The sequence below is a fragment of the Dermacentor variabilis genome, chromosome 10 (assembly GCF_050947875.1).
Source record: "Dermacentor variabilis isolate Ectoservices chromosome 10, ASM5094787v1, whole genome shotgun sequence".
Taxonomy (NCBI): Eukaryota; Metazoa; Arthropoda; class Arachnida; order Ixodida; family Ixodidae; genus Dermacentor; species Dermacentor variabilis.
This window is the reverse complement of record NC_134577.1, coordinates 6,244,054-6,262,430: the sequence shown is the minus strand read 5'-3', so window position 1 is coordinate 6,262,430 and position 18,377 is coordinate 6,244,054. Positions and strand designations below refer to the sequence as shown.

At 48.3% G+C, this 18,377-nt stretch overlaps 1 protein-coding gene and 1 long non-coding RNA gene across 3 annotated transcripts in view; one reads left to right on the top strand and one right to left on the bottom strand.

Moving 5' to 3' along the window:
- The window catches only part of LOC142559769 (uncharacterized), a 448,941-nt gene that overhangs the window by 46,499 nt on the left and 384,065 nt on the right, over nucleotides 1–18,377 (top strand). Inside the window, exon 2 of one of the 2 annotated variants that reach the window (XM_075671401.1) lies at nucleotides 5,344–5,638. In XM_075671401.1, the coding sequence (XP_075527516.1) occupies nucleotides 5,561–5,638 (78 nt within the window). In that variant the 5' untranslated portion in view covers nucleotides 5,344–5,560. Of the gene's footprint in view, nucleotides 1–5,343; nucleotides 5,639–18,377 lie in introns of those variants that run through there. The other variant, XM_075671402.1, reaches the window with a different exon arrangement.
- LOC142559778 (uncharacterized) overlaps nucleotides 1–18,377 on the bottom strand; it is a 139,332-nt gene that overhangs the window by 91,532 nt on the left and 29,423 nt on the right. The gene's annotated exons all lie outside the window — the stretch shown is intronic.

Below are 18,377 nucleotides of genomic sequence, written 5' to 3'. Positions count from 1 at the left end.
GGCGGGATGGCTTCCTGTTTCGTCTGCACTGGTGCCTTATCCAGCCGAGGAGTGGTGGTGCATCGCTTGTACACTACACTTGCCTCCCTTCTCAGATGGAGTCGCCGTAGTGATCCGGAGGGTGTCGTTCCCGCTGCGGGCATGACTCTGCAGTTGTGTTTGGCACGGTCTCGGGGGCAGTGCCGATCTCTGGTTTGGTCACCGATGATTGCGAAGGCTCCAGCATTCCTGAGAGAGTGGCCTCTGACGACGTGGAGTTATCTGCTTTTATCCCAAGCATAAATGGGAGCGGGACACTGCTCGCGGTTAGCGTACAGCCCTTATTCTGTGTCGCCGAATCTTCTGTGGAGTATCTCAAAATACCAGGCTTGATGTGGTCACATTGTCATCGCACTAACCTGTTGGGGCCTTTAATGAGCCACGATCTGTGGCCTAGCTTTTCCAAAACCGTTCCCTCTGTCCAGATCGGATTCCCTCCAAAGTTTCAAAAGAAAACTGCTTGTCCGACAGCGAGTACTCTCGACTTTGTGTCCCTGTTGCAGTTGGTATGGATTTTGTTCGCTTTTGCTTGGGGCTGAGTGTACGTGAGAGCTGTATCCAGCTCACGCCCGAACACAAGTGCTTCTGGCATTTCACCCGTTGATGTGCAGATGGTGGTGTGTTGCTTTAGAAAAAGTGGGCCAGCCTACACGCGAATGTTTCGTCCTTGTTTTTGGCTAATGCTCGTTTTGTTTCAAAAGCCATCCTTTCTGCTTGGCCATTTGTTGTAGGATGGTACGGTGTGCTTGTTACATGGATCACCCCATTCTTCTTTAGGAAGCTCTCAACTTCTACTGAAATGAAGGATGGCCTGTTATGCCTGCCTGCCCAACAAAAGTACCTTCGTGCACATGCCTTCATGACCACAATTATATGGTGGTTTGCAGGTGCGAGTTTAAGAAGGTAGTTTCTCGCCTCCGGAAGCCTCTAACAAGGCACCCTTCCTGTGCTGAAAGCTCAGTCTCCAGTTTCCGGCACGATGAAAACTGTTCTTTTGGCAGTTTATGAACTTCAGCATTTGAAACAGCCTCCATCACTTGGGACAGAACTGAGTCCTCTCGAGTCATTCGTGCTATTTGACGCGGTGAAAGCTCGAAGCTGGGCATGGTAGCCAACATGAGCACGTCTTTTGGGGGATAAGGTTCATCTTGTGCCGGTAGTGGAAGTCAGCTTAGAGTGTCCGCATTTTGGTGCAGTAGGCCAGGCCTGTACAGCAACTTGTAATCGTACGTTGCTAGTTTAAGGCACCATCGCATAATCCTTGATGAAAAGACCCGGGATACTTGCTTTGTTTCACTCACGATTACAATCAATGCCTGGCAATCTGTTATGGTCACATGCCGGCCAGCTGTGTACTTATGAAAATGACTGATGCTGTAGATTACTGCTGCACTTTCTTTGTTGATCCGGAAGTAGCTCTTTTCGGCACTTCCCAGTGTTCATGAACTGAATGCAATGGGTGCCTCTCGGCAAATAGCATCTTCCCGAGCGAGGACGGCATCAACGCCGTACGGCGATGCGTCCACAGACAAAAGAAGGGGCTTCGTCCCGTCGTAGTGAGTGAGCACTGTAGATGCACGAATCATCTCCTTAAGTGCCTCGAAATTGGCTTGATGCTTGCTCTTCCACTTCCAGGGTGTGTTTTTCTCTAGGAATCTATACAATTCCACCACGACCATTGCTCTGTTCTCCAAAACGCAGTCGTCAAATGAAATAAGGCCCAGAAAACCCCTTAGGGATGTCTTGTCAGATGGTTTGGGTGCTTGAAGTATAGCCTCAACCTTTTTCTCGGTGTTGCAAACACCATTGCCATCAATTCGATGTCTCAGAAACTAAACTGACGTAATTCCAAACCTGCACTTTTCTTTCTTGAGGCGTAAGCCTTTCTCAGTTGGTCTCGACAGAACCTGATTCAGATGCTCTGCGTGCTCATTGCACTATTCCCGTTGACAATGATGTCGTCAAGAGGAACACTCACCCCTGGAATTCCAGGTATCTTTGTCTCCCTCAGGCACTGGAAGATAGCTGGTGCAGTGGAAATTCAGAACGGGAGGCATTCCACCCTGATTAGTCGTTTTGTGGTGTTCACTGTGAGCAGTGCTGCTGTTTTCTCATCAACTCTCAGTTGTTGATATGCTTGATAAAGATCCAACATTGAGAAGAGGGTTCCACCACGTAGGTTTGCAAACACTTCATCTGTAGTTGGTAGCAGTTAAGATGCCTTCTTCGCTGCTGCATTAACAGTAACAGTATTAACAGTACTCCTGTAGTCACCACAGACATTGAGTGTACTGTCGGTCTTCTGAACAAGTACCAATGGGGTTGCCCATTTGGTATGCTGCGTTGGTTTTAGGATACCTTGGCGCTGTAGATGGTCAAGCTTATGTTCCATAAGTGCCTGCAGCGCCACTGAAATTGGACGAGCCTTGCAAAACATTGCTGTCGCACCGTCTTCGAGTTCCAGGTGAACTAAAGGACCTGTATAGCTTCCAATGCCTTCCTTGAAGACACCTGGGTGTCATCCCACGACCTCTGTAATTTCTAGTGCTGGCTCTCCAATGTGGTTGATCCCCTTCACCTGAATTTGAAGTGCCAAAAACCAATCTCTTCCTAGGAGGTTGCACCCGGTGCCCGTCATAACCAACAACGGCAGCAGATAGTCCTTTGATCTCAACATCACATGAACTTGTGCGGAGCACAGGACGTGTAATTGTTTACCTGACCATGTGCACAAATCGAGCGGCTCGCATGAAAGCCACGGAGTGTTTTTCTTCCACCTTTTGTAGTTCGTGTCCTCGCTTATCAGGGAGCATGCTGTACCTGTGTCCACCTCAAACTGGACTGGCTTTCCCTCCACTATCAAGTCCACGAGCAACTTGGGGCAGTGTGTACGTACACTATCTGTGTGCAGCTTGCAGCAGGATTTGCTGACAGGTGGTGGCTTGACACTGTGTGCCCATTGCTGCTAGTTGTCGGAGCGTGGTTCCGTGTTTTTCTTTTTCTTTGAGATGCAGGCATGCAAGACGTGACCTTCCTTGGAGCAGAAACGGCACTCGGCTGTCTTGAATTTGCATGTTTCAGGGTCGTGCAAGCCGTCGCATCGATAGCAATGACGCGCTGACGTATCCTTGCCTCCTGGCTTGATTTGCGACGTCCTGTTAATTTCCTCCGAGTTTGCCACTCCCTTGATATCTCGCTGATGCCTTGACGCACTTTCCGCTGACAAGGCTAAGTCCACAGCGCATTGAAATGTAAGGCTTTTTCGGCGAACGGTGTCTGCGGAAGATGTTCGTCCCAGACGCCGCGGACGAACCTGTCCCGCAGCATCACATCTTGGGGCGGCATAGTTGGGTTCGCCGCGGAAGCGGTCGTTTGGGTGTCAGGTGACGTCGTCGATATTGTAGCCGAAGGCAGCGCTCCGAAGTTGCAGTCGGCTGTCAAGGTTCCGAGGGCCGCAGCGTAGCTGCTGATCGACTCGTCTGGCCGTTGGTCGGGTCTTTGAAACACGTACCGGCTCTAAAGCTCGGATGTCCTGGTGTCGAAGTGCCGCCTAAGAAGTGTCACTCAATCATTTAAGTTGACTTCTGCCGGGATCTTCGGCGCTATCAGCGCGCACACGGTGTTCGAAAGTGTCGGCTGCACAAAGCGTGAGGAGAAGTGCCCGCTTCTTCGCTGACGTCGCTCGCCACGAAGTAAAAGTCGAGGCGCTGGATCCACGATTCCCATGATTTGGCCGAGAAAGGCTCGACAGCGCCGTGCATTCGTCCTGTAGCCATGGCCTTAACTGCGAAAACTTATACATATCTGCTTCGCAACTCCTGCCTCATCGCCAGTGTTACGTACGGGGTCTGGCCCCATCCGTGAAAGGAGTGCGCATCGGTTGGTGGCAGAAAACAGACTGCGTTTATTTTCTACAAAAGACGCAGGCGAGAGCTGCATGTGTTCGAGGGGGCAAACTCTCGGTCCCTGTCCGGTAGCCGAGACGCTGAGGGCGACGGAGGGTTCTCAGAACTCGACTCGGGATAATGTCGCTTCCCGTTTCTCCGCGCTGGTGCTTCGTCCAGCCGAGGAGTGATGGTGCGTCGCTTCTCCACAACACAAGCTTTCGCTAGCACAGCTACAAAAAGTGCGCCATCGCGCCGTACACAACCGAGCACATAGTGACGTATGTTGTCGCAACATTATGCGGTAGCAAGTAAATAAATAATACAAAAAGCGGCACAGGTGAGTCGACGGCACAGTGTTCTAAAGGTGGGTCACCACGTCAATGCCACACATGCAGCACAGAATATGACAGTGCAAGAGTCGCGTTTTCACCATGACGCGGAAGCTTCAACCTACATCGACAAAAATATGACAGTGTCGTCTGCTGTTGGCGATAGTTGCCGACTTCGAACAGTGTTGCTCTGCGCACTGCCGAATGTTTACCAGCTTTCAACAGACGTCGCGTCCCCAAACCGAAGTGCGGATGCAGGCGCATTCGAACCGCTAGAGCTAACTAATAAAAATATAACTAATAATACAGCAAACGTAATACTAATATCCAGGCACGATGCGAAATATTGCTGGTCGCCAGCACACGAGGCTGCCAACTCGCTGATGCATGTTGCCAGTTGCTGGTTACCTATTTGGACAACCAGAGGGCGCATGCGAACCGCACCGCATCATGCGGACTCAGCGTAAATGCAATTTTGTGACCGATCGCGACGACCGCCCGTTTTTCACGAACCGCATGCATGCGGTGCGGCGTGCGGCGATGGGCGGTTTGAGCGTAAATCGGCCCTAACACAGCGGTTAAAAACCGCACGTGGTACCAGTGGCACGCTGGGCACGTTCTCGATCGCCATGATTCTCGCAGTCTTCCTTCGTGGCAGCTGTAGCGTTTTGAGGTGCTGTCATCGAGACTGCGCGTCTGTGGCCGAGGACGTAGATGTTGTACGGGGCTCCGACCTGGTCCTTGATAAAGCGGCGCTCGAAGTACCGACTGGCTCCGCCGTAAGACACGGTGGTAAGGGGAGCTCAACCCAGAACACATATATCCACAAATAACCACGGCTCCCAAAGCATGCAGTCTTGGATAAGTATTTTTCCTTTCTGTTTTCTATTGCTGTTGTGTCGACCTGTTCGGGTGTTAGATGTCTGTGCTACACTACGCACGCGCCCGTGCAATCGAAGTTCGCATTTGCGGAAATCGCAGCTGGTGGCGAAAAACGCAGCGCAAAATCGCAGTGTTTGTCTCCGCAGCTTGCTTGCGCTCATAGTGACCAGCTCGGCCAGTCACAAGCAACCCCGATCACTTCGCAGGAACCCCGCGATCCACGGGCCCCGCGTGCGGCCCGCTTTGAGACGGGTGCGGCCCAAGACGAGCCTGGAGAGCCGCGAGCGCCCGCGCTTCGCTCGGCGGAAGCCGCCACTCGACCGGCAGCCGGCGGCGCCGTCCCAACGCGCCAACGGGGCCCACAGCAGGGCAGGCCTTTGGCGCCGTGTCTGGGCGCTGCTGGGCTCTGGCCAGCGCAGCACCATGGACGAGGATTTCTCCCTGGACGAGTTCGAGCAGCAGCAGCTAGAACGCGAGAGGCGCCGCATCATCCTCGACCAGGTGAGCCACGACCGTCGTCTGCGTGCGCGCGTGCGTGTACCGCGGGTGCGTGCGTGCTTTGTCCATGCTTTGACTATAACATTCTCTGTCTCATTCCTGATTGTGTGTGTGTGTATATATATATATATATATATGTGTGTGTGTGTGTGTGTGTGTGTGTGTGTGTGTGTGTGTGTGTGTGTGTGTGTGTGTGTGTTCAGTGAAAGCACTTTGTTCACAGGATATTCGAATCCCGTCCCAGTGTCCATGCACCATATCGGATACAAATAGGACATCCGCAGGACATCCAGTTTCAGATATCCTATTCTGGATATCCCAAGGATATCGCACATGGACCTGTATCGTATATTCTATTATGGATGTCCCAAGGTTATCCCAGATGGACTTTTTCTGAGATACACGTGAATATTTGTCCTCTGACTGAGGCTTTGTCTTTGGATTTCCTCGTAACAGAGTTGTTTTTTCGCATGTTAGATTTGCAGTCCGAAGCTATCACATCAGCAGTTCGTGTGTACATCGTACTTTACGAATTTCCTGACGCAATTTGCTTTGAAAACTTCAATTACCTTAATAAGGCACTTGCATTTGGCGGAAGGCTTGGAAGATTGAGGAGTATGCTACACTTCCGCACACGTGCAAGCACGCGTAACGTGTGCACACAATGCATCTGTTCGTGATGCATGGTCGCTCTGCCCGTTGCATCTCTCACACAGCATGTGCTGCGACCGTAATGGACATTATGGGAAACACTGTGTTAAAGGTCCTGGCCTATGTCCGTAAATGTACGCAGCATATCCCCATAATCAGCGCTGGATTAGCGGGGGGGCTAAGGGGGCTGCAGCCCAGGGCCTCACCTCGGACAGTAGGAGACGGGGGCCCATTTATTCTAAGCTGCTTAGTATATGGAACCATGGGCAACGGAACTTCAAGCGGCGTGTATGAAGCGAGAAAACCAGAACGAGCAGACGGGGTGCCCCGCCTAATGTAATAGCATGCGTTTAACCTGATCGTTTGGGGAGAGCTTGTCGAGCTGCAAAAACTGGAATCCCCCGCCACCCGGGCGGGGCCCTCTTTCTTACAAAGCGAGGTGCGTTTGCTTGGATGAGTTTTCATGGTTTCCTGTCAGTCCCTCTGTCCAGTGCTGTCTGGAGAGGAGGGGCAAGGGGGAGACATCCAAAACATGTAATGTGCACGAGGACCTAAATCTCCCTTGCCACCACCACACCACCCTCCCCCTCTCAAATAGTTCCGCCGCTGTCCTTCTCATAGAAAGGATGTGCTGCAGTACCCAACGGTGCCTCCCATTCGACTTTTCTTTACCATGATGGTAATTTGGGCGGGGGAGGTTGGGTCCAATAGCAGATGATGATGAGTCTGATGGCAGAGTCTAAACACGAAAGGAAAGAAGACGTCACACGTGCTTTTGTCCGCATGCCGTGGGGCATGGAATGTTCACTGTTCGGGCTAGGGTTGGGGAAGAGTGAAGGGGGAAGTTGGAGAGCTGGACACAAAGGCCTGTCTCCAGGGCCCATTCCTGACTAGTGGCTGCGCACCCTCGCGCGCAGTCGACGGAAAAAGTAGGTCAGACTGGCCGCCGAACTTTCCAGAAAGAAGTAGAAAAAGATGACTCAGAGGCGACGAAGGGCGCGTAACTTCGTCCGCGATAGGAGTCGCCCTCTCCCCTTCGTTCTCGCGCTCAGCATCGACGGGGCGAAAGAAAAATCGAGAACCTCCCAGAACAGATGATTGCTCCTAGCCAATAGGAAGACGAGACCGGAACGGGAGAAGGAGTGAGTTTGTACGGAGGAGGAAATTTGTACAAGGAACTCTATACGTATGTGAACGCCTGCTTTGGCGCTAGTAACAGACAGACACAACGCGCGTCTGTAAAAGGAAGTTGATCGCGGGCTGTGATTCAGCCCCGAGCCGCCAGTTAAGCTTGCGTAAGCCCACCTGCTGAGGAGCTCCCGGGGGACGCACCACTCTCGGCCAGCCACAGACTATTAGCCTCCATTCATGCGTAAATGCTAGGTTGGAAGCATCAAAGTGGTGCGTCTAAACCACGACCGGCTTTATTACTTGGCGACCTGTTCACCGGCACCGCCTCCGTAGCCCCCGATTTTTTACTGCTTGTTTAGTTCATTCTTAGTTCGCCCGACCGCCGCTGCTCTCCGTGGCGCTACAACTTACCCCCACGCCGAGTGCGGGCTGGCGTAGCGGTAGCAGTGGCGGCTTCTTCGTTGTGTTTTTGTGCGCATCTGAACACCGTGTTTCCGGCTGTTCTGATTGCTGCCCGCATACGTGCCAAGAACGTAATTACTGCTGAGAGCCTGAACATTTCGTAGGCCGTAAAAATCATCGCCCGCGATGGTGTATTGCTGCGTTCCGCTCTGCAAATCGAGCGGGCGCACAGCGAAGGGTATCACATTCCACGAGTTTCCTGTAACACAACTGCGAAGGTGCTGCATCAAGTGTGGCTCCTGTGCTTGTTAGGGGGCCAACGCCGCTTAAGAAGTTTGCAGACCTAGTGCTGCCGTCACTCACAAAAAATCCGCTGTTTGTGTGCTTGAAGGACACCACAGAGCCTCACAGAAGGGCACTGCTAAAGCTGATTGTCCACAAGTTTATGAGGCCATTTTTGTCTAATTTTGCCTCTGATCTCACAGAAGAGCACGCCAAACGGAAATTAATTAATGCCAAACCGAAATCTCGAAAGGTCCTAAAAGTGTAAGGATCTGGCTGACCTGAAATAAAGTTCTGGCCACGACCGGCTATTGTGTCCGGCAAACAAGCTTTTCTAGTCTGGTTTTATTCATTTTTCATGTAGAGTGCGTCTTGAAATGATTAACAATCGGGTGAATGCCCATGAAAATGAGTAAGTGTGCATGGCGCGCTTTTTGTCGTAAATTGGCGGAAAGTAGCGCGGCTTCGCCCTGGGATGCTGCTAGGTACAGAGCAGAAGCAATCATGTTGAGATTGTGCAGCTGTACGCGCAAAAAAGCCGCTCGAGTAGCACCAGAGCCGCGCCCACCACTACAACCGCTCTTTGAGCTTGTTTAGCTGCAAAACTGCTGCGCTGAGAAAGAAAAATATTACCGCTATCAGCCGTTAGTCGGGTACAGCTTTTTGTGGCCATGCAGGGGAATTGCTACGAGCGTGAGACGCCTGCTTCTGCGCTGTTCTCGCACGCTCATGAGCCAGAGACTTAAGCGTGTTAGCTGACAGCTCGCGCTCTTAACTACCACTGTATACAGAAAGCTGTCCACGATTATTGCATCTTATAAATATTAACACGTCTTTGCGGTGCGTGCTTAAAAAACGATGCGCTTTAACTCGGCTTACCGGCAACACGGTAACGCAAGCGTACTGAAGCTAACAGAAGCGCACGGCGGGCGCTGCCGAAATGAGGGTAAGTTGTGGCGCCACCTGTTGCGGCGCGCCGTCCCTCCTGAACAGTCACGTGGTATTTACGCGGACACGCGCCGCCATAGGAGCCGGCGTAGTGAGCAGGTCGCGAGTAATAAAGCCGGTCGTGGTCTAAACAAAAGGTGAAGTTAGAAAGAGAAGAGCGTGAAAAGAAGCTACCAAAGATGACAAAGTACCTACTGAACGCAGCTTCCGCGGAGCAGTATGATCGCTCTACCCAGAGTCCGTGTCAAACTCCCAATTGTCCCGACTGTGCTTTTGTGGAGGACTTGCCAACTCCATCACCATGGTTTCCTGGCAAGAAGCAAGGCTTGACTCGTCTTGGTTGTCTGGATCATGTGAAAACGGTGCCAACCTCAGTCTTCCATATTTCTGAGCAACCGACGCTAACCAAGCCCTGTCGCGTTCCTGAATCAACAACGTCTATGCTACTCAGCCGGGCCCCTGCCACAGAGCTCCAGGTGTCCGGTCCACCACGCTCGATTTCTACTACTGCTGATCAACAGGTGCCAAACCTCCCCAATGAGCCTCCTTCTACTGACGAGCGCCAGGAAACAACACTCCAAGAACCCACTCACTTGTTTCTTGTTAGTTAGGCTTCAAATTATCATGTTTCCACCCACAAAGTGTGCCTCGAGAGGACGAATACAATGGCTTCTCGTTGCGGCAACAGAGAAGTACAGACACCCCCGCAGCAAGAGGTACGTTGTGAGATTCTCCGAAGTGACCCTGCTAAGTGGCCGGACATTATTACTGACAGCTTTCGGAGTGTATGCCTTGAGAAAGGGTCATTGTATTTTCAAAATCGGGCAGAAAATTTTCCGTCTTCCGAAAAGCAATACAAAACTCAGAAACGCTATACGTCAACTCATCTTTTCGTGCGAAAGGCTGTAAATGGGGAGGCGTACGAGCGACACTGGTTATGTACTCGGAGTCCAAAGGTTCCGTTTACTGTTTCACGTGCAAACTATTTTCGATGTCAAGCAACCCCAGTGCTTTCACCACGCACGGCCTTTCTGATTGGAAATGAGCAGAAGAAAAAGTTTGCGCATATGAAAATAGCGTCGAGTACAAGAGCTACGTGGCAGCATGGCTCGCCCGCTCTAACTCGAGCAGCACAATTGACAAGGGACTGGTTAAGCATCTTGTCACTGAGACCACTTACTGGACAGAGGCGTTAAAGTGCGTAGTCATTGTAGTTAAGCTTCTAGCTGAGCGCAACCTAGCGTTTAGGGGCAGTCAGGAGATTTTTGGTTCACCGAGAAATAGAAATTATTGGGAGTGCTTGAGGCCATTGCGAAGTTTGATCCCTTTCTAGAGGACCACATCAAACGAAAGGAAAAGGTCACCCATCGTATCTGTCAAAAACCATTTGTGATGAATTTATCGAGCATATAGCAAAGGCTTTCAAGGAACGTCTCGTTGACAAAGTGAAAAGAGCAAAATACTTCTCTTTAATTGTTGATTCGACTCCAGACTTTACTCACATTGATCAGCTGTCAGTTGTTTTGTGATACTATATAAATGGGAAAGTGTACGAACGCTTTATTGGATTTGTTCCAATTGAATCGCATACCGGCTTGTATCTTTTTGATACCATGATGTCCCTCTTGACGACCAATGGCATCTCAATTGATGATTGTAGGGGCCAAGCTTATGATAATGCAAGTAATATGTCAGGAAAATACAAAGGACTGCAAGCTCAAATCAAACACCTGAACGAATTGGCAGTCTACATCCCATGTGCTGGTCATTAACTGAACTTAGTTGGCGCAAGTAGCCTTGACAGTTGCCTTGAGGCAGTCAAATTTTTCACTGTAATTCAGAGACTGTATGTGTTCTTTGCTGCCTCACCTAAGCGATGGAGGCATCTTTTGGACAGCATGGGCGAAACTGGCCAGCAGCTCATTTTGAAAAGTCTCTCTGAGACCAGCTGGTCAAGACATGCTGAATCATGTAAGGCCATTCTGAAAAATTTCAATGCAGTCTTGTGTTGCCTTGAAGCTATATCAAAGAACGAGGAAGAAAACAGTGACACTATAAATGAAGCGCACTCTCTCTTCAAGATAATGACAAAACTAGAGACTGCATTCATGGCGATTTTCTGGCGTGAAATCTTGGAGCGCTTTGACAAAACGAGCGTAGCACTTCAGAGACCAGGCCTAGACAATTCAACTGCTGTAGACCTGCTGAGCTCTAGAAGGCTTTGTTAATTTTTTGCGACCTCTCTTTGATACCTTCGAAGAGAGAGCATGCACGCTAAGTACCAATCAATGTTATCAGGATGAGGGCAAACGCATCATTTTGAGTGAGCACCCGGACGGAAAAACCGATAGCGCGCTACAAGGTAGAAAAAAGTTTATAGTAGAGACCTACAATGTTGTACTTGACAGTCTAGGCTCTGCTTTACGAGTGCGAAAGGCTGCCTGCACTGAACTCTGGGAAAGGCTCGGATTTTTAAAATTGCTGACAGAGGTTGGGAGCGAGGCCTCTGTGGCACAGCAGGCTGAGAAGTTGCTGAAAACCTCCAAAAATGATTTGGAGCCAGCATTTTCCGCTGAAATCGTTCAGTTTGCGAACTTTCCGCACAACTCTGTGTGCCAGGACACGAGTCCCCTGGGAATAATGAAGTTGCTGCACAAAAGAAAGCTTATTGATGTGTTTTCGAACCTTTTTATTGCTTTGCGAATGTACTCAAGCATACCCGTGGCAAACTGAGGCCAAACGATCGTTTTGCAAGTTGTTGCTGATAAAAAATCACCTTCGCTCGAGCCTCCTTGACGTCAAGGTGAACTCGCTTGCTATCATGTCCATTGAAAATGACCTCCTCCGCGATCTATCCTTCGAACAGACTAAACCCGATTTCACCAAAGCGAAGGCGCGAAAGATGCCCTTTTAAAAGAGGACTGTTTGCGCTATACATGAATAGTTCCAATAAGTTCATTGTGTCGCCTCCCAGCCTCCATGTTGCCAATTAAACGCTGAGCAGTGTAATTCAAGATATGCACATCTTCATTGTTCGTCTCTTGTTTGTTCTTCTTGTGATATTTAGCGTGCTTATAAAGAACTGTATTTTTGTTGTTTTTGATAGTGCCACGTTTATTTGGTCTCGTCCTTGCTGGTCTTACCTATAACGAAAATATTTTCAAATAACGTTTTGTAATTACAGTTGGTAATTTTTATCTGTATTCTAGTGCATTTTTATGGTGTTTGTATTGCCTTAAGTATTGTATACATCTATTGCATATTTATAGAGTAACATGTATAACGATTACTGCAGTCTGATGCTTGAATTTTAATAAAGAATGTTTTGGATACAACCATGCGTCTCCTCATGGGATTAAACTTAGTGATGCAAACAAACCCTAGCTTCAGAAGGATCGACATGTGAGCTGTGTTGTCTTTTCTACGTTCTTGTCCGTTTTGAGTGCACTAAACTTTTCCTTAAAGCCTAGCTTTTGCTGAAAACAGAATGCAGATTAATCACAAAGTGGACATATGTGTTGGTGCTTACAACAGCATGCGTTTCAAGCAAGTTTTGTTGTTTTCCGTATAATAATAACAATAATAATAATCCCGTTCATCGCACTTCGTTCTTTTTAATTGGGTGGAATTAAAATGAAACATGGCATATTTCCATTAGCGTAGCAGGCGACGGGGGGGGGGGGGGGGTCAGTATAGGGAAAGGGGGCCTGCATGCGCATTAGCCCTGGGCCCCCATTTTTCTTAACCCGGCCTTGCCCATAATGCGACAAGCAAGGGATATCCGCGGGGACATGGTAAATGCAGCGAAACGATCATGTGAGGGGCGTCCACCCGACTTATTTGGCACATCCCTAGGATATCCATGTCCTGGCAGTGGACGTCCACAGGATATCCATAGGGCGCCAATGTTGTCACTGGGCGGTTGCGCATTCTGAAAGATAACACAAAGGTAGTCTGGTACTGCACTTAAAGGAACCCTGAAACATTGAACACTTGCCGATCTGTTAACAAGGCGCAATCCTGTGAACATTTGAACCAAATATTGCACTGCATGCAGCAGGGAATTTACAATATCATGTCACGTTTTCTACGCGTGGCCTCCGAGGTGAAAATCGTACTGTAGATACCGTTGCCGCTGGGAGCCGCGGGGCTATAAAACACCTTTATTCTGGAAATAGCGGCAATTTTAGATCTGTGCCCCTGCACGCTCAGCCGCACCCCTGTCCTCGCTGTCGTCGCGCCGGCGGTTCCCACACGCTGATTGGCTGCGGTGCATGAAACTGCCCTATCAGCTTACCCTCACATCAAGGAGACAGCATGAAACTTGTTTTAGCTATTTCTTACTTTCTTTCCGGCCGCCATTTGCCCGCCCATTCGCCCACACTGCCACGGTGCACGTGTGTATTGCGAGTTAAGTGAGCTTCATTTGCCATAAGAATGCCTGGTTGCTGTGCTTTTCAATGCAGCAGCAGGCCGGAAAAAGACTAGCGTTGTTTACAGTCCCCCGGGATGTCAGGATGGTGTGCAGCGAAAACAATGGCTACACACAACATCGGAAGAAAAGACTTCGCCCTTTCAAAACACGCCGTTCTTGGCGAAGCAAGTACTGTACCTCTCTAATACTTGTAGGGAAAGTTGTACAAAGATCTTTATAATTTCTGCAAGCAAGACTTTTGGTTAAATTCGTCACAGTGCAGCAATGTAATGCATATTTAGCGCATGTAAAACATGTTGCTAACTTATTTTTTTCTATCAGTGCGTGTCATGATACAATGTGTTTTTTGTTAGTTCTTCTTGCGTTCACATTATTTTTGAGCCACATATCCTTGTGCCTGCGACTCAGCGTTCACCTAAATAAATATGTCTCAATTTCCTTCATAACTTTTGTGTAGCACTTGGGAAGCCACGGAAGTGTGATACTACTTGTTTGTATGTTTTTGCTTTTTGATACTTTTTTCTCTTTGTAGTGCAAAAAATAAAGATATCCACAAAACATTTGTTGGTCGGCTCTGTTAACCAGTGCAGTGAGCTTTCATGCATGGTGTTAGTTCACTGGGCACAGTACATGGTGCACAAGTTAAATTTTGTGCTCATTACAATCGTACTGGGGTGCCCTAGGAGGCTACATTTATCTCAAAATTATGGTCAATAAAAAAAATTGCTGGACACAATAATTCTCTCAGACTAATAAATCGCCTACCAGCCACGATTGCTCAATCACACCTACAAACCTCTTAACGATCTTTTCCTTCATTAATTAGCACTCGCATGCCTAGACACTCGACATTTCCGTAGAGTTTTGTGTCGGAAATTCCGGAACACCGGCAGTAAATGGCATGAAGAAAACAATTTCTGCATAAGAAATGGTTTCCTGTCAAATTAAATAATGTTAGCTTTTTATGCATGAACTTGAGAATGTGGCCTGATTTTTCAAACTTGTATTGTGGGGCCCAACCGTCAGTCTGTGACAATCCAAACGAAAAAAAAAAGTATATCACTTAACAGCTACTTAAAGTTATGTCGGCATCCACTGTACAGTAAGCAGCAAGCAATACCAAAGAAAATTGCGATAATGGCGTGCTTTATTTGCGGCTTGTCACAGAATATACGAGCTACGCACATTGCTTTTAGCCCTTTAATTCTGGTAAGATGTACATGTTGCATGCTGTTGGTTTATTGTGAAGCGGCATAAGCTAAGTTCAATCGTGTGCATTGTGCGCTCTAAAATATCACTATAGTGAGCATTAGTTCAGCGGCTCCATGGCCATGGAGAGCCAGCCGCTGAACCAATGCTTGATAGCTATATTTTAGAACGCTTCCAATCTCGGAGTCTTCTTTTTTTATGCAAAAGCGCTAAGTGGCTCATTGAGTGAAAAATTTCTAGTGCTCTAAAGAAAGAAATGACGCTTGGTTCTGCAACCTTGAGCACGCGGCGAAGTGTCAAGAGCTGGGGTCCGGCCTGCTTTGTAACAGCATAAATTCCCATTGGCTGCGATGCCACGTCATAAGCACTCCTCAACGGAGCAGAGCGAGCAAAACAGAACACCGGCGTGCCTGGTGTTGCGTGAGGGGAGAGGGCATCGCCGCAACGGTAGGTCACCTTCGTTCTCAGAAGCCTGTGTTATCAGCGCATTCCTTGTTCCCACAAGCTCTCGCCTACGTTCTAAATGCGCCTGGTAAGGCCAAATCAAAACGTGCCAAGCGTCTCAACGCGCACACTTTCACGCAAGGAGTTAATAAGTCGAAGGACTGCTAAGTGACGCTCAACTGGACATTAATTAATGCTTTCGCATTCAGAACTCGTAAGAACTGCTTAGGCAGCCTCGGACATTTCTTTAAATATTCGTCAGCATGACCTATCGCAAGTTTACCATAGCCATACCAGTGTCATTAGGTGATGGATTCCACAATGATGCCTCGAACGGCTAAAACAACAAGCTTGCACATTTATTTTTCCATGGGGCCCGGCAGTCGCTGGAGAAAAAGTGTGTCTGCAATTGCATTAAGTGTGCCTGTCGAACCTGGCTTCTTCACAATTAGAACCTCTGTGGGCAGCAGTCCTCTCAGTGAGTTTCCTGCACACCCCCCGGTCGGGGTATACACACACCCTTGTTTTTTTTAATCCACCCCCTTAATTTGCAAAAATTTTTATTGCAATAGCAATTACTATATGGATACTACAAGCGAATTTTTGCCATTGCCGTCACTGGGAGGTTCCGTATATATTCAGGTATATGTATGCTATATTCCACGCCATGCTACACGAGACGTGGATTATGTGGGTTACATTGCCACAACATACTAGTACCACTAAAGTTGCTCATACCAGGCCTTACATTCTTTATAAAATTATTCCTCGGTATACTGGGAATGGCAACCCACAACAAATGTCATGAAACAAAACACCGACAGCACATGCCTTCTGTCCTAAATCTTATCAGATTTAAATATTAAAAGTGCAAAACAATAACTGCCCAAACCTGAAAAGGATGAAGTTTTATAGGTGCAGCTGTGCACTACCTCCGGGATCAGCCTAGAAAGAGGTTTGAAGCATACCCAATACAGAAAAGTGGTGGTAAAGTGGCTAAGAAAGATGTTGCCTTTAATTAATAAACAAATGAAATTGTTAGATGGCAGGATTCAAACAGAGGACCCTTAGCACAAACACTTGTTTTTAGTTAGGTTACGTTTACTTCAATTCATACTGCCACTACAGCTACAAGTCTTACATTTTGTGTAATATTCTAAAATGTTGCTATCGCATTCACTGCTTCAGCCTTATTGCAAAATTGATATTTTTTACACACGACGAGGAATCTTGTTTAATAGAGCCCAAAGGTAGGCATGTATGCAAAGCCACCCATCGTCCATAGCTGGCTTGTGGTGGAAGAAACCACGACCTCCTCACCATTAGTAGGAAGTACATAGCCGCTGACATACTTGTTTATATTTCTTTTACTAGTTTAGTTATTAAGTGAATGGTCAGCATGTGCAAAGAACCTGTGCTTCTACATATTCAACCATTTGATGTGTGTAGCAGCCGTAAGTTTATATCTGATGTATCAGTGTCGTGCAAATCACTGACCAATTATTAAAGCTCCGACATACACCTTCCACGTGTGTTGTTAAGAACGGCCAGCTGCAGGGCAAGTTTGCCAGCCATTTACGCCAGCGGTGGCAACCTCATCTTGGAATTCCGCCGCCAACCTCTAGCCACGGCGTGACTAGGTCGACTTTGTGTCGGGAACAATACGCGCATCCTCCACTCTCCGTCGCTTCAGCTAGGATGCGTTCAACGAAGCAGGCTTTGTGCTGAAACCGCCACCATTACGCTCTAGCCTCGTCGCCGTTGTGACTGAAGGAGTTCGACGAAGCAGGCTTTGTGCGCAACACGACAACGCCGCCCTGTCCTGCTATGAGTAGGGGAGTTGCCGCGGGAACGCCGACGAAGGCTCCTTCCCACGCGCTGACCAAGACGCAAGACAATGTGGTACCTGGGCGCGCTACCCGGGACGGCTCCGATTTCTACGAAGCCCCTCTCACGTCGGCTCCGGACCACTGCACCTGTGTGTGTGTGTGTGCGTGTGTGTGCGTAACCCGTCCCGGGGAGAGGCGGCCTGTTTACAATGACTGGACGCACGTTTTCCGTCCCCTTGGAATCAAGGGGGGACCGAGTGCTTATAAGCCGCTGTTGTGCGGACGCTCGACACACATTTCTTAAGCGGTCATGTTGGACTGGGACACTCTCTCAAGCAGTCGTGTTAGACTGACGTACTTTCTCTCGCAGTCATTCTAGACTGATGAACTGCATGTGAATATTATAAATACACCCGTATTCCTCGTTCTCGATGAGAAGCAGTCCTTCCCTTCATCGCCGTCCTCAGAGCGGATAAGTGGGACGACGGCATGGGCCAGCTACCTTCGAATTCATGCCGGACTCCAATCTTGACAACGGATCATGAGCGATGGGATTGAGCCCCCAATCCTGACAGTGTGTAATGTGCATGAGTATTAAGCATGGATTTGACTTCTTGGTGTTTATGCAGAAGGCACAATTTATATAGGCCTTGTTCTTTAGTTTGATTGGTTAATAAATACGACTTTAGTCCTTGTGTAAAGTTAAGTAATTGTTTGCAAGCTTTGTCATGAGTGTTGGAGTCATAAACTCTGCTAGTCCTACGTAACACATCAATGACATAAATAATAAAAAAAAAAGATTGCTACTACTTCTCGTCTACCCTCAACAGCCCTCCCCCCTTCCCTCCCCCTTGAAATTTAGACAAACCCCCGAGTCTCAATTCCTTGGGAAGCCTCTGAACTGCTTAATTACATTCACTGACCTACTCTTTTTATTGTGACAGCTTTAAAATAAGATATTGCACCTAATACTTTCCTTTCATTCAAATCCTGTAACAATATTGCGTTTTAGTGGGTTTGCATTGTTCGAACAAAACTTTGATTGTCTGGTTCGTCCAAAAAAAAAAAGAAATCTTGCAGAAACCATTAACAATGATTGCCAATGAAGCGAATAGCCGAACACTTCTACAAAGCTATTTGCTTTATTAGGGATGGTTTGCGTTGAGCGACATTGTGCTTTGCTACTCGGTTGTTAGAATGTGCCCTTTGCATCTGCAGCTTTGTAGCTGCAGTGAAAGTTGAAGCACTGCCCAACACGATAACAGGCAAGAGAGCCAAAGCAAGCTGCAGCGAGCACCTTACAGCAGAATGACTTGTGCAATGAAGGATTTTGTATGTTGTGGCTGAATTCCTAAGTGCAATGTGCATGGTGAATTGCTCTACAGCGAGGACCACCACAACGAATTTGCCT